This window comes from Leptopilina boulardi, unplaced genomic scaffold (genome assembly GCF_019393585.1).
Source record: "Leptopilina boulardi isolate dan_hultmark-lab unplaced genomic scaffold, ZJU_Lbou_2.1 LbouV2_112, whole genome shotgun sequence".
Lineage (NCBI taxonomy): Eukaryota > Metazoa > Arthropoda > Insecta > Hymenoptera > Figitidae > Leptopilina > Leptopilina boulardi.
In genome coordinates, this window is record NW_026137655.1 from 100,826 (window position 1) to 124,248 (window position 23,423).

Genomic DNA, 23,423 nt, shown 5'->3' on the forward strand with positions numbered 1-23,423 from the left:
TGCTAAAAAAATAATTGGACAATTTTATATGCGCACGCATGGCAACAGGAAAATAGTGTGAAAAAATCTTAAGGAGCCGGTATTTTAAAGACGTCGTATGAACTTAACCTAAAGTCTTACAGCTCATGAGCTCAGCTGACTGACAGTTGAATTTTGTCATCATTTACAATATGTCTGTAATAGAAAAAGTGCAACATTATCAACGGAGTATAGAAAAATGTTACGACAATCAAGAAAGAGTATGTAAATAATTAATTATATGTCTCTTATTCTTTAAAATATTGAATTTATATTGCTTCTCAAAAGATGCATCTAACCTCCAAAAACTATCACATTTTTCATTAAACAAATGACGTAATTGAAAATTATAATGAATTACATTATTTAAAATTATTTTTTATTTGTAAAATAATAAATTTACCTCTATAAGAATTAAATTGCTAAGGTTTCACTTTTTTCTGTAAAGAGTAACAATTTTTTATCAATAGCCATCTGTTACACATAGTTAAATTGTTACAGTTTTTCTTCTTTTTTTTTGAAAATTCATTTCTGAGAAAAAGAAACAAATTGTGGTTCATTGGGGTTTTTTTTTTTAAATCATTTTATAAAGTGAAATTTTTTAAAAATTTTGTAAAAAAAATTTCAACCAATATTAGTTAAATTGAACGCTTCTACTTTGAAAATATGATCTAAATAACAATTTAATTGCTGTTACAGTTAATATATATGTAATTGTATTCCATCTTATTTGTGTTTCTATTTGATTATGAAATATACGTATACACTGATGATACGTGTACAATGTTTGTTTTTTTTAGCATTAACATCTGTACATGTTTAGAATGATATTAAGATAAAATAGAAAAATAAATAAAATGAAATTAGCTTTTTATTTTTAAATTTTGTAATTCTATAAAACTAAATAATTTCCATCTGTTACACTGGTTGTAAAGTTGAGAATATCTAATCAATGTATCCCCCACAACTTGTTCTACTTTCTCTTCATTAAAAAAAAAACTTCTCTTAAAACAACCACATTATTAAATTTGTGAAAGAGAAATTGTTGAATTACTTGTATCTTTCTGCATGTTTAAGAAATTATATGAAATTAGTAAAAAAAAAAATTTATATTATAACAAAAGTGTTACCAAAAATCATGGAAATATTTTTATTTTGTTTTTATGAATTGATAAATTAAATTTTGTTGTGAAAAAGTTAAGCTAAGAAAATATTGTTTTATTACATTTTAAGTATTGTTTTTTTTAAATATCACGAATAAAGGAAATATATTGTAAATATTTTTCAGAATATATTTCAAACAATAAATGTTGAGATAATTTATATTTGTTGTTTTCAGATGATGTATTGTATATCCAAACTTTATCAGTTACCTGTCACAGTACAACATTTACGTGAAACTGGCGTAGGAAGGACAGTGAATTCTTTGCGTAAATTTGACGGTGGTGTTGGTGATGCCGCAAAGGCTTTGGTATGTAAATGGAAAACTATGGTAGCTGATGAAGATTCAAGCGATCCCGAAGATGAAGACGAAGCTTGTGTACCAGATGCTCCTGAAAGTTACAGTGAATCTCCAGAATCACCCAGTCCAGATAATACTTCTGAAAATAATATAACAAGGTACGAAACTTTTATTTAAATTATAAAAATGATTTAATAATAATTATTAAAATAAATTAAATAATAATTCCAGGCATAATAGTGAAGGATCAAAAGAAAAATCTGGGAGTAAATCTAGTAAACATGGATCTTCAGAGCATAGTTCAAAGTCTTCATCAAAAGGAAATACAAATTCTGAAGTCAGTAAAAGTAGAAGTTCCGATAAAGAAAGGCATTCCAAAACTGAATCGAGAGGCCATGAACAAAGGCATGAATCTATTAATAAAAAGCATTCTTCAAAACATGAATTAGATAATGATAAGTCAAGAAGTTCACAAGATTCAAAAAAGAGGCACGATTCAAGGGATAAAAGTCGAATTGATTCTGATATTGGTAAAGTTTCAAGTAGTACTGAGGCATATGAAATGAATGACAAGGACAATCATAGAAAGCGTAAACAAGAAAAATCATCAAGGGACAAAGAGAATATCAAGAAAAAAAGATATTCAGAATCTGATAATGAAGAAGATAATTCACGTCTTATTATTAATTCTCCAATTCGTTCTGAATCTGAATCACCTAATGCAGATTCTGAAACACTTGCCTCTTTAGAATCAGGAATTACAAAGAAAAAAAATACCCATTCATCATCATCATCTTCATCATGTGATAAAACAATTTCTCAAAAAGAAACTAGTGATAAAGAGAAAAAACGAAACAAAGAAAAAAGTGATATAAAACACAAATCAAAATCCGAAACAGAAAGGGAAAGTTCTAAACCAAAAGATTCAAAGAAAGATGATAAACGTAAAAAAGAAAGTCATAATTCTAGTTCTAAACATTCTTCTTCTAAGTCAAAAAGTTCACATAGTTCTTCTAGTAGTAAAGATCGTATTAGAAACAATGATATAGATCATGAAAAGGATAAGAAACATAAGAGGGAAGATAAATCGAAATCTAGTGATAGTATGGAAAATCAGAAAGATCAGAAATTAAAAAAGAAAATCAAGAAAGAAAATGGTGATGAAATTGATGGAATTGATTCTCAATCAGGTTAGAGCATTTATCTATTTAATTTGAATTGAGATTTTACTTTATTAAATTATTTCATCTTTTTTCAAACTATAAATGATTAATTTATTAAAATTTACATTTTTACAGGTACAAGTTTTGCAGAAGCTCTTGGTATGTGTACAATGCCTCCTCCCTCACGTAAACGTGAAAAAATACCCAGTACTTCATTTGTGACAAAACCAATTAAAATAGAACCCGGTACTTCTACATCTACTAAGACAATAACACCATCAATAACACCGTCGACAACAATTAAGACTGAAGCAAATGTAAGAAACTAATTTTATAAATAATTAACTAGCATAATAATTAACTAACACACAATAATTTCCTTTTTTTTTTTTTGACAGCCATTATCACTTTTGTCACCAAATGCCAAATTAGAACCATTAAGTGTTGATTTGGCAGCAACATTACCTGAAATTAGTCCTAATTATAAGCCACTAGCTCATAATTTAATTCCAATGAATCGAAAAGTAGATGAAGGTAGAGCTTTATCAGAAGCAATTTACTGTAAAACTCAAAGGTATTTATAATAATCTTTTAGCAATAATTATAATCCATATTATTGATTTTAATAATTTTTTTTTTCTTTAATTTTAGAACAAAAGTTTTCTCTGGAAATAAAAGTAGTCTAACAAATATACCCACTTTGTATGAATTGTGCATTAGAGTATTAATAGATAATATTGAAGGTAAGTTTTTCTTCATTAACATATTTGACAATTTAGAAAATCGTAACAACAAAAAAAAAATATATATTTTTCAGCTCTCGAAGTTACGGGCGGAGTACCATATTATATAATAAAACCAGTTTTAGAAAGAGCAACACCTGATCAGCTCTTTATGTTGGAACACTATAATCCATATCTCATTGAAGACACGGATCCTTTATGGCAATTTCATTGTAATCGTGAATTTAGAGCACAATCGAGAGAAGAAATGGAATCTTGGCGCGATATGTATATGGTAAGTAATTATGTTTTATTCAGAATTTTTAAAAGTTATTTTTAATGACGAAACAAAAAATTTCTTTTTGCAGCGCTGCTTAGACGAAAGAGAAGCAAAATTAAAGGCCGTTACTGCAAATATGAAACAATCAATGGACAAATCACAACCAGTGAGATCAACAATACAGGTATATGATCATCACATTAAACCACCTCGAAATGTATTGCGAAAACAAGCTAAATACGGAACTGCAAGAGATTTACCAATTACTTCATCGGAAGTTAAGAAAAAATTAATTTCCGGTAATACTCATAGTAATGCTACATCAACTTGCCCACCATCGCCAATAGCTCGAATAAAAGCAACATGTGAGTTAAATTTTGAATTTAAAAAAAAAAAAAATTACGATTTAAATTTATTAATTAATTTCTTTTTATTTCCAGCTTCTACTATTGGAAAAAAAACAAAAGCACCTCTAATGGCAAAAGCTATTAAATTTATAAAAGGAAGTTACAGACGATAGTTATTGTACAACTATGTATTTTTAACAGTCTGCGTATATTTATAATATTATCATTTAAAAAATGCAGATTTCTTCCATCAATTAATTTCGAAAAAAAATATTTCTTCAACAATTTTTACGCATTATAATTAATTGCGTAAATGTTATTTCACAGTGATTAAAAAAAAAAAAACCAATCACAATGCTTTTATTTTGAATATAATTTAACTTAAGCAAATTTTTAATCCACCATTGTGTTAAATGATGTTTGTAAATTTTTTAAATTTTGTTCGTATGTAACTTGAAAGTACTTTTTTTTGTATATTTAAAAAGAAACGATAAATGTTATTTTCTGTGAGTATTTGTGATTTTGTATAAAAATGGACTTCGTACAACAATGTTTGATTCTCAATTATTACGAGAATCAGTTATATGATCGCATGGTGTGAACATGTTTAAACTTTATTTTTTATACATTATTATAAAAAAAAATATATTGCTTGTAATTAATGTTATAACGTAATACTTAAACTATTTCGATTAGTGTTAAGTGATTAGTGTAATAATTGTTATTAGAAGAATACATAAAAAAAAAAGTATGAAGTAATGATAAATTGTTTTTTTTTTTCAATTTTCAATAGACAGTTTTTTTCTGTTTATTTTTTTTTATTTTATTGCTAAAAATGCAATTAGTAATAAAAATTTAATAAAATTAAAACTTTTTTTTTTCTTTAGTTTTTTAATATGTATATCATTTGAAAATTTAAATACTTCGCGCGCTTTCGATTCACCAGGCGGCAGCACTGATTTATTCTGAGTTTTCACTTCAAATTTTTTTTGTTGGTCACCCTGTTTTTTCACCAAATAAATTTGTGACATTTAAAACAAGTTCTACACTTTGTTAATTTCTTAATTAATTGATTAATTTGAAATTCTATCAATAAAAGGTTTAATTAACTGTGTATATTGTTTGTAACAGCATAAAAGATGTTTTCTGCAAAAATGACAGTATGAAGGTTATAGCGGTAATTTTTTGAAGACAAAAACAATGCATTTTCTTTCATACTTGAAGATGAACAAGAAAGAGAATTTAAACTTATGGATACTGAAAACTCTAAAAAATTGAGAAAAACAAAATATTGAGAAAAAATACGAAGATGTAAGTATCCATACTTATTAGACTATTAATTAATTTTTATGAATAAAAAAGTTAAAAAGTTTATAATTAATAAAAAAAATCCTAACATTGAATTAGGAATTTTAGTAATAATTCAGTCAAACACGTGTAGGACAACCTTTATTAATTAATTCTTCGCTAAGTCACAATATTCTACTATCATAATTAATATATAATAATTACAATATAGGTCATAATATATAATATATATTTTTATTATATTAAATATTAATATTCTTATAACTATGCCTTATTATAATACACGATAATTTTCTTAAATTAACCCTCATATAGTATTATCAGGATGGTATAAATAATATTGTATTTCATAAAAGCACTTCTTGTTGCTTATAATATTATCGTTTCCGCGTATAGAATTCATTACTCCTCTCATTATAACCGAACTCGTTTTTTTTCTTTTTTTTTTTAAATATGAATTGTTACATTTCATTGTTATCAGTCTCCTCGATTGTCCCTATTTAAAAAACGATTATTTTCTCTCCTTTTTTTTTAATGGGCTTTAAGTCATTTGGGTATTTAACCCTTCCAATTAACAAATCCAATTTTAAATAATTTCACATTAAAATTGAAATATTAATTTTTAAATTTATGTCAATAATAAATTATTATATTATATAATATTATTATACTAATAATAACAATAATTAACTATTTTTTTAGTTATTAATAATTATTTAATTAAAAATATGATTGAAAAAGTAGAATTAATTTCCATTTTTTTCCTTATTGGACCCAACTATTGCTATTTTTTTTTACATTTTTGGTTTTTTTTTTTTAAATTCATTTTTACAATATTACTATAAAATTATAATTTACATAATTTGATAATTAAAATTACAAATCGAATGACCTTATCTATATCACAATTTACAATTATCTTTAATGCCCTTTTATAATTAATAATGTAATTTCTTGATTAATTGAAAGTTAAATTTTATATAAAATTACAATCGAGTAGACCTTTGATTTAATAATATTAATATTCGTTTTGGATTTGTAAGAATCAAACACGGAAACCAAGTTCGATCTCATCGAGCACCCTGGATTTTTTTTTTTTTTTTTAAATTAATCACAGGTCCCAAAATTGCTTTACCAACCAGAGATTAATATTGATTAATATTTCTAGTGATTACGCAATTATGATTATTATTTATTTATTTTTTTTTTACTTTCTCTCATAACAACTACACAAAATTGCCGCCTTTTTTTTTGAGTAAATATATAGTTTAATGATTGCTTGTTGCCTCGTTCTTATTTCATGTTTCCCTTATAATTTTTTTTGTTTTTTTGTTTGATCCATTCGCAATTTAAGTTAATTGTTTTTTTTTTTTTTGCGCGTATGGTTGCTTATATATGTTTACGTCATATATGAAATACTTTTTTGTTAGGCAGAAAGCAGAAGTCCTAAAGCACCCATTTTTTTTTTGTTGTAAAGAAAGAAAAATATGAAAACTAAAATTTTGTGAAAAGTATATTTTAAAAAATAGAAAAGTGATGAAAAATAGAACAAAAAAAAAAATGATGAAATAAGAATGAGGTAAAATAAAAAGTAAATTATTTTATACATACCTTGAAAGATGATTGATGATGAATATGAATGAATAAATGAATAAAATAAAGAATAATTTCGGCACTACTAAAATAATATTAAATTCTAATTAAATTTCTTTCTAAATTTGAATTAGACAAAAATTGTTTAAATTTTTTAAATTATTAAAAAGTTGTGAATAAAAATAAGTGAAAACCAGTTAAATTACACTAATTATTGATAGAAAAAATATTAATTATTTTTTTTTTTTTTTATGAAAAAATAGTAATTGAAAATTAAAAATTTGTCTAATTCAGATTTACAGCCATTGTTCTAATTAGTTTTTTTTTTTTTTTTTTTTTTTTTTTTGGCAAAGCTCAAAAAACAATTTGTCATTTCATTTTCTTTTTTAAATGAAAATTTACTTCTGCTATCCTCAGAGCTTACAATTACGGATTTCTTTTTTAAAAAAGATCTACAGGCTTCGATAGAGGATTAGTAGAATCGTTGTCATTGGAAAGATATTTCCTTGAGGTATTATATTGATAGAAAACAGTGCTTCTGTTTGTATGAGGCGTCGAGATGAGACTTGGTTTTAACGTTAAATCTAGTTTGCCATATATATATATATTAAAAGTTGAATTTAAAAAAAAAAAAACCGGCGCCAAAAATTGGCACCAATTTTCAAAAATCAACTTTTATTTTCGTTTGTCCAATATCAAATTGGATTATTCTTTTTTTTCAACAAAACGAATAAAAAAAAAAAGTGAAAAAAGAAAAGCAAAAATGCTTTCATGAGATGAATTGGGAGACGTTATAATAATAGAGATTTATACTGACAATAACTATTTGCAAATATTTTTTGTGAATAAACATTCATTGGTGTTTGGCAATATTCGGCTCATTTTCCTGAAAGTTATTATTCGACTTTGAATTATTATTATTATTATACAAAAGAAATTTTTTTTTATAACAATATTGTAGCCGAGCCGATGTTTATAGTGATAGGATATTTTTTTTAAGCATAAAACACGTATATAAATATACATTGAATCTACCATTATAGCTGCAAAGAGCTTAATACGAAATAGTTTTGTCAGCAGTGCGCTGGAGGGTTATTTTGTTTTAAATATACCCCAGATGAGACGCACAATCGAACTTGTTCGAACGTCGTCGGAAAAGTCATCAGTTAAGAATAATTGAAAGAGCATTGTTTTTTTTTTTTTTTTTTTTGTTTTTTTTGTATCATTTGTGTTAAAATTAATTATCATTATTTTTAAATTTTTCATTAACAAATTTCGTCGCTTTTTTTTGTAACTTTAAATTTACGTACGAAAATATTCCTCGGGCAAAAAAATTATAGTAAAATGTATAATATTGAGATTTCCTTCAGCAGCAATATATCCATGAGGAAATCTTTAGGAATTCATTTTTCATAATCGATTTATTGATATGACGTTAGAATAATAGATTTTTTTCAGCCCTCAGCTTTGGTTTTTTTTTTTTTTTAATTCAAAACAAATTTTTCTGATTTTTTTTTGGAAAAATAAATCACCGTAGGACTGAATTTTATTTTTCTTTTTGCACAAAAATTTTCGTTATTTAAAAATTAAAACGACGTGATTGTTTCTATATAGTTAACTATTTAATGCTTTCGTAATGCATTGCACGATTCAAATAATTTTTTTTTTTTTTTTTTTTTTTTTTGTTTTTCTTTTTTTTTCTTCACTCGACGATCAATAAAATTCTCGCGGCACAAGTGGCACAATTTAATCACAAATTCTGCAGAGGCTCCAGTAATCTGATTTTTCGAAAAAATTTCACATTCCACATTTTTTTTAAACCTTCCAATATTTTTTTTAACACTGCCTCAACTTCTTATTTTTTTTTTTTTATATTAAGAATTAAGTCTTATGACATAATTTTAGCTTACTTATTGGCTCTAAATGTTAAGCCTACAATATCCACTTGTTGAGAGGGGTTTTTTTTTGGGGGGGGGGAGGGGGCGATTAATAGGATATTGTGGGCTTTTTTTTTATTACTATTTATAATTTAATTAAATATTATTCTATAAGTCTAGGAGACAGATTGGTATATAGAAATAGCGAAACGGACATATAGACAGACAGACAGACATTTAGGTACCATGCAATGTATGTACGTATAATTTGGATACTCAAAAACGTCATTACAGTCGTGATTTTTCATTTAACGATTGCAATTTAATGGCTTTAAATATTATATATTTTTTATCCTTTTTTCTAAATTTTTATTTCATTTTTAATTTAAAAATTTGTTTTTTTTTCTTCATTTAACAATTTTCTTTTTTCTGATATTTGAAAATTGTTTTTTTTTTTAATTTCATTTTTTTTTTTTTTTTTTATAAAATTGTCGATGGAAATTAAAAGAAAAGAAAATTTGTAATAAATTGCAGAGCCAAAAATTGGAATCATTGAATATTTCTGGACTATTTTGACGTTTTTTTCTATTGAACTTTTTTTTTTTTTTTTTTTTTTGAAAACATTATTCTAGAGGAAGGCTTCAGAAGGCCTTTACGGAACGCACACTTTCTCACTTTCTCACTCTTTGACGATTAAACTTTATATATACCGTAATATGTATTGTTAATATCGAAAATTCACAGTATTTTAATACACGGAATTTCACGCTTCGTCTTAGACTCGCTAGCGCCAAAAATATATGTGTTCTTTCGTTAATATATAGATTTATATAATATATATATATATATTTATATATAATATAATATAATATTTATGCGTGTCTCCTTAATCTAATTTTAAAGTCATTTGTATATAATAGATATACAGATAAATATATATACATATATACAAATATATGTATATATAATTTATATTGCATATATGTATATTTTATATGTATACGCGTATTTATAATATTATATTTATATCATTATTGTATATAATTACTCATGTGATTACATGCGTAGATAAAGGTATGCATACGTATATGTACGTTTCCAATCTCCTTCGTTTATTCAGAAAAATTTCTGTTTTTACCGCGAATTTATATTATTATTGCAAGTTAATATTTAAACAAAAGAAAAAATCAACATCTTTCATCGTTCATTTTTTTTTTTTTTTCTTTTAATTATAAGAAAATTCATTTAAGAAAAAATGCTAATTTCATCTATTGCATTTTACACATATATTTATATATTATTTGAAAAAATATTTCCTTAAAATTAAGAATTATCTCGTTTTTTTTTTTTTCATAAAGAAAAATAGTAAATGAAGGAGATCTGTTTTCTCATATTTTTTTTGTTTTGTTATTTTCAGTAACAAAATATTTTAAAAACTTTTTCCTGGCTTATCTATTTTAAAAAGGATGGTATAAAAAAGTTTTGATAGTAGGATCAAGTTTTTTTTTTTTTTTTTGTCTTTTTTAGAAAAGTGCCAGTCAGACAGATACGATTTGAATTTTGATTAATTTTTCTTTTTCATTTTTTATTGACTGTCTATTATAATATTTGATATACTAATGGCCTCATTTTTAGTATCGAATTTATTTTTCTTAAAAATTAAATTTTCAGTGGTCAAATGTTTTTTTTTCATTGACAAGCGTTTGGTTTTTGAAAATAGTAATTGAATTATTATTGTATGAAAACAAATCAAATGACGAATGTCAGATTTTTTTTTTTTTTTATAATAAAATTCAAAAGTTACAATTATTATTCAATTGCTTTTTCCTTTGAGAAATGCAAGTTTTGAATGCGATCTTTGTACGTATTTCGTGCGACCAGCAGTTTCGAAAGACAATTTATTTCTTTTTTTTTTTTTTTATTTTGGAACATAATTGTAAAATTGAATTTCGAATCTGCTGTGTCGAGGTCCCGTTCGTAAAAAGCGATTCAGCTTTTCATTTATTTATTTAATTTTTTTTTTAAACACAGCTTCATTTTTTTTTTTTTTTTTTTTTTTTGTCTTCTAGGACTTTTCTTTTTAGAATCTTATAGCCTAGATTACAACGTGAGAAGAGTATTTTGAGTAAAAACGCATAATTAATTTATGCGTTAAATTTAAGTACCTATAATATGACTTGAACACTTGTACTTGAATATAATTTCTTTTTAATATTACTATTTTCACTTTTCTCTCACAGAAGTCCATATATTATCCTTAAACCTCATGGAAATTCGCATATATTATATTATACAACTATAATAATGGTGAATAAAATTCCAAGAGACATGTTTTAAGGATGGACGAGGTTCTCTAATATTCACATTTCATCTGGTTTTATCTCTTTTTTTTCGAATATTATTCGAAAAAAAAAGATCCCTTTCTTTCGCACTTTCTTCATCAAGAAACTTTTGTTTCAATCGATCGTTCTTTTCTTAGATTAAAAAAAAAAAAAACAACAAAAGACAAGGTAATACTATCAACATTTCCAATTATTGAAATTTCTCGCAATTTGAAAATTTTTTTTTTTTGAAAAAATTGAAATTTCAACAAATTAATTACTTTTTTTTCTATAAAATACAGAAACATTAACAAATTACTCATCAACATTTTTTTTAACATATATTTTTTTTTAAATAGACTTTTTTTTCGGGGAAAAAGTCACAAGTCCTTTCTTAATTCGAAGGGGAATATTCACAGAAAACGATTATAGTCAAATCACTTTCGTCACTTTCGGCAATAATTATCGTCATAATCAGTCACGACAGATTAAACACGAGTCGTAATAATAATAATAAATTATTATTATTAATTATAGTAATAGTAATAATAATGATGATAATCGAAATTTTTTCTTAAATTCTAACGCAAACTGGCACAAGTCAAGTTCAGGGGGGTGATTATTTTACAGCATTCTGGAATTGTACAATTTTGAAATTTTTTTTATTGATTTATTTTAATATAATATTTATATAATAATATAATTAATAATAGCAATAATAATAATATAATAATAATAATAATAGTAATAATAATAATATATAATAATAATAATAATAATAATAATTAATAATGAAATAGGTATCATTATACTACTTAGGTACAGCTGCTTGATACTCTTTTTCCTTAAAAGAACAAAAAAAATAAAAATAAAAATAAAACAGAAAAAAACACTTTCAAAGGCCGCCATCGCGCGCGGTCGCATCCGCGCAGGATAATTCTCTCTCTCTTTTTTTTTCATTAAAAAACCTCGCTCAAAATATCAATTATAAAAAAAAAAAATAATAACAAAAAAAGAAGAGCGACAAGCGAAAATCCCGCTCAGAAAATTCGCTATGTCAAAATTGATTTTTTTTTAATCCTTTCGCAGATACGACTACAACCGGAAATGTACAATTAATAATTATAATGAAAAACGCCCCATTTTACAAAAAAACCATAATAATCACGATACAATGGGGCTACAAATAATTTTAATATAATCAATCAAAAAAAAAAAATATATATATATATATTCAGACACAATAAACTGGTATCAAGATTCGAGAATGCACTTTTTAATTTCATTTTTTTTTTGTTGCCCTTTAAACGCTTTTTTTTTCATCACTCATACAAGAACAATAATAATCGCAGTACAACGTTTTTTTTAAATTTTTTTAATAAGTAGTTATATTTTACTTCGTCTTGCGACCGTTTATTTATTTATTTTTTTTTCATATGCAATTGTTATATTGCTTCGTTTTTATGAGTTTTTCATCTAATTTCATTTCATATTTTCTATTATAAATTCGAGTCTCATCCCTTCGGATCTTAAAAAAGTTTTGTTTGCTTTCTTTTTTATTTTTCTTTTAAAATCGAATGGACGTGCCTCTACAAAAAATTTTATTGTTTTGCTTTTATCTTTCAAAATCTTCGCGAACAAGACACACGCAAAGAGGTGTCTCTCTCTCTCTCCCACATTTTTTTTTGTTTTTTTTTTTTTGTTTTTTTATTTTTTATTATTTTATATTATATTATCCTAAAAAATCTGACTTTAAAGTTCTACAATAAAAAATAACGTGCTTCCTTATAACACTAAAGTACCTGTATGCATATGTAGTACGTGAGTGTGTGTTTTCTTTCGCGTGTAAATGCATGTTGTGTATTTTTTTTTTCTCTATTTCATCCAAATTATTATTACTTTTCTTTTTTTTTTTAATATGCAGCTTCACATTTACATTATACGCGAATGCGCGCTCAATTTTTTTTTTTTTTAATGTCTAAATTTTTTTGCCCCGCTCTCAAAATCTGTCCCTGTGATTGTTTGACTCGCGCTTATCGATTGAATTGAGTTTTTTTTTTATTTTTTAATTTGAATAAAAATTTCTTTAAACTTTTTCAATTAAATTGAAAAATTGTAAATGTTTGAATTTTAATTGAATTTGAAAAATTGAAACATTTTTGAATTTTTTCAATTGAATTGCATGGAACAGTTTCCTTTTTTTTTTAAATTAAATCAGTAACAGATTTTTCGATGCTTGGCGAGGAGAGATTTTACAATGTTCCTATTTTCTTTTCCATTCGTTTTACGTAATATGCATCCATATTTTTGAATACGACTATGATAAGTATATTAAGGCCTTGCGTTGAGGTTTTTGGAGTGTGTATCTAATACCTCGTTGGCGATTTTCAACTGTTCCCAGTAGAGATCGTCGAGCAGGGGTAAAATAAAATTATTTTTTAAAATTTCCAATTTTTCAGGACTAAAAAAAATTTTAAAACAATTTTTCGACTATTGACAGAAAAAGAAAAATTCTAAAAATTGTTTTAATATTTTTTTTTCTTGCTTTCAGTTCTAACAGTTGAAAAATCACTTTTTTAAACCAATAATAAAATTTCTAATTTTCTCTCGGTTGACAAGAAGGGGCTCATCAAAATTAAACCGAGCAGAGGAGAGCTAAAATAATTAATTAATAATACGATAATAATTAATAAATATAATAATATTAATATTAATAATAATAGTAATAATAATAATAATAATAACTAAGCAATCACGACTAGTCACCTCATTTCTCGACTTGCTAGAGAGCGAACTTCGAGTCGATGATTTTTACAAATTTTGTTTATTTCTTTTTATCGGAGAGAATTTGTCGATATATGAGGATGACAGCAGTCGAGTAACGAGAATAATTTTACATATATACCAAAAAAAAAAAAATTAATAAAAAGCGAAGGAACATTATTAAAGTTTGTACGGACATCAGACTAAACGAAAACTTCTTGTCTTCCGAGGATTGAGGAGAAATTTTCCCAAAAAAAAAATTGCCTTTTCTAAAAAAAAAAAGCTAATTTTTTCCTATCAATATGTTTTCTTTTTAAATATTTATTGAAACCGTCCCTGCCCAAAGGGCTCTAGTTCTTAAAATCTAACTAATTCTATGATTGCACGAAACAAGGTAGAAAGGATTCTCTGAGACATTAAAATTAATTTCAAGCGTTTTTATTTTTTATTCTACTTGAATCCTTTTTTTTTTTAAATATCAAATAAAACATGAGAAAAGCAAGACTAAAAATTGATCTTTGGTGGATGGAATCCTTTCAATGGCACTAGGGTGCTTAAAGATTTTTTTTTTTTTTTTTATTATAGCGGATTACAAGCTAGAATTTTGGTTTTGTTTAACAGCATGATAAATTAATTTTACTGATTCAGAGTTCCAATATTTTTTTGTCCTAAGAATGTTTTTTTTTTTTTTGTTTTCCCTAATAATATAGCGATTAATACAGATTAGACGAGTTTTACAGGAACAAATTAGTGTGTGTATGTGTGTGTGCTGGATATTTTGAGAAAGAAAAGACACAGGGTGGCCAGCCTTAAGACACTGTGCGTAATTTAAAGAAGCCTACTAATCTTCTCCCAATTTCCCAAACCCCCTCCCCTCCCCCCTCTTGTCTCTAAACGAGCCTTACTAGTTAATAGTAGTACGTAAATAAAATAAATACTTTCATAAACATTCGTTTAAGTATAGAATTCCCATTTTCCATTCCCACACCTTTCATTGACTTGGATAATAATTGTTAATATCAGTTCTATGGCTTAAAACAGTCTTAAATTTATATATGTATGTATAAGGTCCACTAGGTCCACATGAGCATTCGCGCGTATCGATAAAAGGAAATGGAAAAAAAAAAAAAAAAATTATTCGAGTTTTTACAGTCATGCGTCAAGCTCAGGTCCAATTAAATGACTGGTTTTGAAAGAGGTATTTTTGCTTGGGGAACAACCATCACGGAAGAATCGGTTTTTTTTTTCTTATCAATGTATGTTTTTTTTGTTTTTTTTTTTTTTTTTGAAAAATCACTAAATACGGCGACCACTAGAATCTCAATCTTAATTAATTTTTTTTTCTGGAGCTCCAAGTAATTTTAAAATTTAAAATTATACCTTTTAACTTTTTTAAAAAAACTATAATGAATAATTATTCGATGTCAATGTCTAGAGCAACATTTAGTAAGGATGAATTATCTATTGATCCTGATTTAGGGTTTATTAATCACTGGAAAAAGTGGAAAGATTGACAATTTTTTCTGACAAGGATTATGAAAGTATAAAGCATCAGCCTGATATTTATTCTTGACAAGACATTCTCATCAAAGTGAAAGGAGAACAGTATTTAGATTCGATTGATCATGAAAAAAAAATTCTTGCTTCAAGAATTAGTCAATATTCTAAATCTGTTAAAATTCAAAACACCAAGATTAAAAGCCAAGATAGTGGACAGTATCACATATATTCCTGGAGATTACTCTATATTACTGGAGTATTACTCCAGGGCAATTTGTATGAAGGAAATAAGAGTTACTACAACCTCTGTAAGAATCTGGTTATCTCTATTTACAATTTATCCAGAATTCTCTGGATATTTCAAAAAATATCTACGTAATCCCGACAAAATAATCTTGGTAATTGGAGATAACTGTGAAAGTGATGAGAAATTTTGTAAGGTGATATTGTCGATCAATTAGATACCTCATACTGATGAAGATCCTTTCACAGAATTAAATAAGATCAATCCAATCTTCACAGACCATGAAATAAAAACTTCAATACTTTTCATTTATCTGTGTTTATATAAATCTTTCGACAATAATGATCATTACGAAGAATTTAAGAAAAAGAGGATCGGAGTTTTTAATTTCCTACTCGGAGGCAATGTAAAAAAATTCATTATTCCTGACTCTTTTTACAAAGAGATCAAAAATATACTGAATCAATTTCCATTATTGGTAAGTATGTTTTATTTCTTTTTGAGAGAATCAATTGTCTATCCAGAAACAAAGGCTACTTATAGTTTAATAAATTACGCTGGTATTTCTGTATATAAATTCATATCAGAGTTTATGCTTGGAGCGACAAAGACCCTTGCTCATCGAGATTTGACAATTATTCGTGAAATTGCTTTGTTCGCAGGACATATAAAGAAGTTAAAAAGAGAAATACGGTATTCATTGGTCCTACGTAAGTTTCTTGGAACCAGGTGTACCTCAGGATGTCAAAAACAGATATCCAAACATTAGCATGGCTTCTTTTCTTTTTGAAAAAATTCATTTTGAAAAAGAGCAGATGACCCATTTCAAGATAGATGAATCTCACCAAACAATTGCCGGATTAAAAGACTTGGTAGCAATTATTGACAATAGCGATATTTATGACTTAGAAACTGTTTCACCATTAACTAATCTTGAGGATGAGACAATAAAGGAAGGACTAAAAATTCTCAAGATAAATGCAACTAAATTTAATGCGAATTTGATAGAAAAATAAATCATGAGCACTTCTCCTCAAGAATCATTAGACTTTCAGCAATTTCTTAAAATGATGATGAGTCAAGGGGTGCAAAAATAATGAAAATTGTCTATTTATTTTCAGTTACAAAAAGCCGAGCTCTCTGCTATTTTTATCTTTTATTTTATATTTTTATTATGTTATATTTCTTTTTATTTTCGATATTAACTGTATTGTCATTTTTTGTCAAGTTAATTTCTGATTATTTTTTAATTTTTAATTTTTTTTTCTTCTTCTTCATCTTCTCGTCGTCGTCGTTTTTTTTTTTTTTTTTTTTTTTCATTAATTTTTATTTTTGTCATTAATTCTTTAAAGCCAGGGTTATTTCCCTGTGAGGTTCTGCGGTTTTTTAACAAGCGGAGTTAAAATCTAAACATCCATCAGTCTTTCGATGTCTTTGACTGTGCTATACAGTTCATTAGAATTCAATTTATTTAGTTTTATTATTTTTGGATCAATTTGATTATGTGCCATATATGTCTCGAGAAGGTTGGGAGTTAGAAAAAAGAGCCGCAACAATGATTTCTTATGTATGCTTTTAAAAAGCTCCTGAGCAAATTTTTTCTCTCTCTCTCTCTCTCTTTTTTTTTTTTGAAAAATGATTCTCCGGATCGCCGTTGATGTATCATTTATTTTTTTTTCTCCTTCTTTATCTCAATTTCTACCTCGAGTTTACCAAATAATTTCGACCAACTCATGAGATGATCAGTACTTTCAAGCATACACATCTAAAAACAAAAAAACAAAGAAAAATTCGAATTAAAAAAATTGAAAAAAAATAATTTCACAATACAAATTGAAAATTATTGGAATGTCGAAAAATGAATTTCGTCTTTTGTTTGGGGAATAGTTTTCAATTTGGTCGAAATTTTTGGCATTCACGCAAGTTAAAAAAAAAATGAAATGAAAGGTAAAAAGTCGAGTTAACAGTTGAAAATCGCAAGCGTCTCCGAACCCCGGGAACAAACAGCGCGCCCGTGACTGATTATAATTTTTTTTTTTTTTTTTTTTTATAACGCGCTGATTAAAACCTATTTTTCTATAATATTTAGCTGGGTATCATGAGAGAAAATCGCGCGCCATTTCTTCTTACTGATACATCTTAAAATTAGGTTTTCTCGCATTTATATATTATGTTTCGCTATTTTTATTTACTTTTTTTTTATTTTTTTTTTTTTGAGAAATATCTCTTGGATTAAATTTTTTTTCTTTTCTTTTTCCTAAAGTGTTGTGTATGTGTGTTTATGTATTGTAAATGTGTACAAGGGGGTCCATGATCATTAATGTGTCATTTATGACAAACATCATCATTAATGATGATCATCATGTGCCACACATATGATGCCAATTAATCAATCAATCAATTAATTAATTAATTAATGAGAATAAGAATAATTATTATAGATCTATTTCTTAATTTATGCCATAGATGATAATTAATCTAAGCCATTAAAAATCTAGTTAACTACGAGAGAGAAATAGCCTAGTGCTCACAACACAGTTTTACACATAATATAGAGACCCTAATCAGTATTTTTTACCTTACGGTGCTGTACTTGGTTTTTTTTTCATCATCGTTAATACTCGCATTTTTTTTTTTTATGTAATTGGCATAATATATACTCACGATAATAATATTAATAATAGTAGCAATAATAATAATAGTATTAATAATAATATATATTCATATCATCGGTTAAATATACTTTTATATTATCGTTATTTGTGTATACATATATATAATATATTTTCATTCGCTTTTTTTCTATATTATCGTACAACATTCTTTTTTTTTTTTTTTTTTTGCTTTTTTTTAAGAATTTTTTTTTTTTTCTTGAAATGTATTATTATTATTAGTGTATATAGTAGTTTTACATACGAAGAGGGATGTTGGCGCTTCACAGATTCGTTTCAGAGCGGAAAAAACACCGGTCAATTATAATGAACAATGTTATTCCCCTTTGTTTATATATATATATTTCTTATTTAAATAATTATTATTAATATTATTATTATGTCCCCCGATGAGACAATATTTGCGTCGAAACTTAATATATATTTATATATAATATATATTCCGTAACTAAGATCCCTCCCACATCTCTCTCTCTCTCTCTCATACCTTGTCACAGCTCTAAAATTGAACGCGTGCCCAAATATCGCGGGTTCGATATTCGGGGATGATTTTTTTTTTAGGTTTTTCTTACTTTTTTTTTCTTATTCTTCATTTTATTTACGTTTATATCTTATAGAAAGAGACTATATTAATTCTATAGAACGAGAAAAAAAAAATGCGCACCTTCCCAAGGATCGTCCATTATTAGGACTTTTAATCACACTTTGATATTTGACACGAAATTTCGATTATTTAATACCGTCAAGCAGAGTGGTCGATTATTTTTTCGAGAAAATATAAATAAATAAATGACAATTTCCAAATTTTTTTTTTCTTTCCATTTCAATTTGGAAAAGACCCTCTAATTTTTTTTTTTAAGGGGTCCTTGAGTATTCGTCAATGATTCAATTCTCTCGTGGCGTATATTCTTTTTCATTCACTCGCGGAATTTGAAAATCACGGGCGTGCTGACAGAGATAGGGTTGAGGGTTGAGGAGGGAGGCAGGGTTTTTTTTTTATTTCTTGATTAGCCTTCTGAAAGAAGAAGGCTATAAGTGAAGGGGCTCCATATAAGGTCACTTGACGAATAATCTAAAAATCTGTTTTTTTTTTTTTTTTGCTTTTTTTCTTTTTTTTTTTTTCTTTATCGATCGTAATTATTTTTATAATATTATTCACGCACAAGCATGAATTTTAATGTTTTTCACTTAGGACTAGATTCAGGCAGGCTCTTCAAAAATGATCAATTTATTGCAAATAGATTTGAAAAATTAATCAAATAATCTTTAAAAGAATTTATTAAATTATAATTTGTGTAATAATAATTATTAACAGAAAAAAAATTATTATTAAATTATAATTGTATTAAAAAATTTTTAAATCAGAGAAAAAATTTCAAGAATATGTGCAATAAATAAATGTTTTCAATAACATGCAAAGTGATTAGAGGACAGGAGTCGCGTGAACTGATTAAACCACACGATCGCGACCCGAACACTACACGAAGGGGCAATTCTCATTTTAAAAAAAAAAAAACAACTTTGCTGGATGATTAATAATAATTATTTTTAATATTAGAATAATTATCTAATTATTAATATCAATTTCTTAATTTCTCTGGACTATTTAATAAATATTACTCTTTTTTTTTTTTTTTATTGTAACTTTTACAATACTGGCCGCTAATCACAAAATTCGGTAACCAATTAAAAAAAAAATTATTTGGAAAAATAAAATTATTTTTTTTTTACATTAAAAAATAAAATTTTAAAAAAGAACTTAATTAGAATTTTATTTTTAAATTATAATAAGATAAAAATTAATTTTAAAATTAAATCCAGCAAAAAGATAAATTTTGTCCAGAAAAATATAAATTTTACATTCTTTGTTATACGACTAATATATTTAGTTTTGAGAAAAATGTATTTACCCTGTAAAATCTAAACTTTCAAATATGTACGTTATATATATATATATAAAAAAACAATGTAAAAAAAATGAGATCCAAAGTGTAGAGAAAGAATAGAAATTCATTTATGGCAGCTAAAAATCAGGTAGAAATTGATTGATTTTTTTTTTTTTTTAAAGACTAGCCAAATAATACGATGACTGGGAATAAAAAAAAAAAATTAAAAATAAAATATAATTGCAATTGAAATTTTTCGAAAACAATTTGAGATTACGTATTTATGTATATTATATGTATATATTTAATTGAGACCCTTCGGAATGAGCGAGTTTCGATAACGGAGCACCAAAGTGCGATAAGATTAAAGACAGTAACACACACGCACGCACTCACTTAAAAATTTTTTTTACTTTTATCTTTTTTCGTTAATATATTTTTAAATATACTGAAAGCAAAAAAGGCCACTCTCCACTCGTACATTTGCTTTGATTTACAAAAATTACAGACTATGATTATTACTTAGGCACTGAAACATGGAATTTCCGTTTTTCTCTCTATCTTTATCTCTTTCTCTCATCATCATCATAATTATTTCTCTCTCTACCTTTTCTCTTTTATTGTTTTTTTTTTTAGTTGAAAAAATTAATTTATTTTTTAATTGAAAAAAAAATTTTTGATTTTTTCTGACATGCGGAAAGCTTTTAAAGTTACGGCTCTTTTGGAAGAGAGACTTTTTAGAAAGGTAAAAAAAAAAAAAAGAAATAATATTTTTTAGGAGAACGCTCTTCTGCGGAAGATGAATCGGCGGCTAAAGAATTGACAAGAAAAATACGACTCAATAAAATCGTCTGAGAGAAAACTCAGTTGTGTAAAGTGGAAGAATACTCGAAAATAGTGGAAAACACGAAAATTGGAATATAGGATTTTGCGTGGGAAAAATTTAAAAAGAAAGAGCTTCACACAAGCTTTCCATTTTTTTTTCTTTTGCAAAATAAGTGAATAATTACTTTCCTATAAAAATTTTGGTAATATTTTTTAATTGTTGACTTTGAAGAAGAGAAAAAGACAGAGAGAAATAAATCGCAATAGGAGAGGAAGAGAAAGAGAAATAGAGAAAAGGAGAGAAAGATTTTAAAGTGATTTAACATACAATGTCTGTTTATAGCAATATGTATATATATAATATATAATCCTAGGCAAAATACATTTACAATTATGTATAGAATATTAGAGAGAAGAAATTGAAACATCAATCGCAAATGCGTGCGAAATACAGATGATATTTCGTAGTTTCATTTTTTTTTTTTTTTTTATCGATTAAAAATTAATTATAATTGTAACACGATTGGCAACACAATTAAGCGTATGGCGGAACAACTTGAGTACCTAAATCAGTTCCCCCTCTCGTCTTTAAATATTTATTCTTTTTTTTTTTTTGTTTTGACTTTCGCGCAAAATTCTAATGGAAGAATCGATTGTTTCATCTTTCTTAAGTTTTTTTTTTTTTTTTGCTTTTACATTTCTTATACTCACGCGGGTGTTTAAAAATTACAATTACGATAATTAATTAATTAATTAATTTTTTATTTAATTATAATTAAAAAAGAAAGCGTCATTCTACTGGCCGAGGTCGAGATGTGTTTCCTCTGCCATAATAATGCTTCACAGCCTCGAGAGACCCAATTTGGCTCGGCAGGCGATTGAACCTTGTTTTATACTGAGACTTATTGAGATGATATTAAAAAAAAAAAAAAAATCTCTTTCCATGAGAATACACACTGAGTTAAATATTATTCAGAGCAAAATAATAAATTCTCCGAATGTAGTCACGAAAGAAAGAAAAAAAAAAAAATTAATCACTTGGTTCTCTCGCCTTGCCTTATTTGTCATTGGTCAAAAATTACTTTTAGAACGTTATTTTTACGAATTACGATAGGAAGAACAGCGGCCAGGTTATAATATTAATTTTTTCGTTTATTAATGCCCCAGAAAGACGTTTAATGAATAACGATTTTCCGAAGTACAGCTCACTAGATTGTACGATTTGGAACAGCGGCACTCGCGATTTTTTTTTTGTCTTTCACAAATCAACTTGAAAATTTTCATTTCTTTTTTTTTTTGGTATGTATACAATATATTTATTTAATTTTGACTTTCGCAAATTTTTCAGCCTTTTTCACTAATAATTTCTCATTAATTCTAGATTTTTGTAAATTGTTTTTTTTTTTTCTTTAATTTCATTATAATTTTACAATTCTATTTATTATTTCACAAATTTACAATTCTATCTTATTTTCGAAATTTTTATAATTTATTTTCACAATTGTCTTTGTTTTTCTTTATGTACTTGGCAATTCTGATCATTTAATTCAGATCCATATTCTTTGATTTCTTTTTTTTTTTTTTGGAAATTTTTCAAGCTGTCACACCGGATTTTTATTTTTTTTTTATTTGTTCGCGGTAACTGGTTAATGTTCAGTGCCGCTTTCGCGAATACTCATTCCCTAAAGCTTTACCGTGTACTTTGATTATTATTATTAATATTATTATTAAAACGAGAGTTATAAGTATAGAGCCTATAAAATAATTAACATACTTCGTTTTACACAATTAGCCCTTAAACTAATATTTATCTCGGGTAATAAACCCAAGAACGAATTGTACGCTCTTTTGCAAAGAAGAATCGACGCAATTGGGTGCGTTTCTTTTTTTAAATCTTAATTTTTTTTCTTTTTTAATAATTCGTTTGAATCACGAATGTTTCTCCTCATTTTTTTTTTTTTTTTTTTTTTGTTTTAAACTAAAGCTAAGTCTCAGCCCTCCCCTCGTCTCTGTCAACCACTCTTTCACTTATACTTTCTACATTTTCACCCTCATGTCCTCTCAAAAAAAAAAAAAAAAAATTTCTCCACTTAATTTTTTTTTACTGTGCTTAAGTGCGTTTGTATTTTGTGTTTCTACAAAAAGTCTTTTTTCTTAATTAACAAAAAGGAAATATAAATATATATAATATATATATATATCATCGAACTCGCTACCTCACGTTTCTTTCCACAGATTTTTTTTTTTTTTTTTTTTTTTTTTAATATTAACCGATGCGAAAAAAAAAATTCTTTAACCTGAAAAACTGGACTAGATTCAAAAAGTTAATTCTTAAGAACAAAAAGAAAATTCCTCAGTTTCAAATAATTATTTCTCAAATGTGAGAGTTAGATTTTTTTCATTTAAATATTTACGATCACAATATGTTATAGTGTCAAAATG

General features: G+C 26.0%; 2 protein-coding genes across 9 annotated transcripts in view; one reads left to right on the forward strand and one right to left on the reverse strand.

Moving 5' to 3' along the window:
• Positions 1–103: 103 nt before the first annotated feature.
• Positions 104–4,662, forward strand: LOC127280282 (transcription elongation factor B polypeptide 3). The gene is made up of 9 exons (XM_051303190.1): positions 104–239; positions 1,358–1,638; positions 1,712–2,670; positions 2,779–2,960; positions 3,042–3,217; positions 3,295–3,386; positions 3,461–3,660; positions 3,734–4,010; positions 4,086–4,662. The coding sequence occupies exons 1-9, from the start codon at positions 171–173 to the stop codon at positions 4,163–4,165; spliced, it is 2,316 nt and encodes a 771-aa protein (XP_051159147.1). The 5' UTR covers positions 104–170; the 3' UTR covers positions 4,166–4,662.
• Positions 4,663–8,392: 3,730 nt separating this feature from the next.
• LOC127280220 (protein Gawky) overlaps positions 8,393–23,423 on the reverse strand; it is a 52,242-nt gene continuing 37,211 nt past the window's right edge. For all 8 annotated transcript variants that reach the window (XM_051303166.1, XM_051303157.1, XM_051303122.1 and 5 more), the window contains one exon: positions 8,393–17,363. In XM_051303166.1, coding sequence (XP_051159123.1) covers positions 17,350–17,363 — 14 coding nt within the window. In that variant the 3' untranslated portion in view covers positions 8,393–17,349. The remainder of the gene's footprint in view (positions 17,364–23,423) is intronic.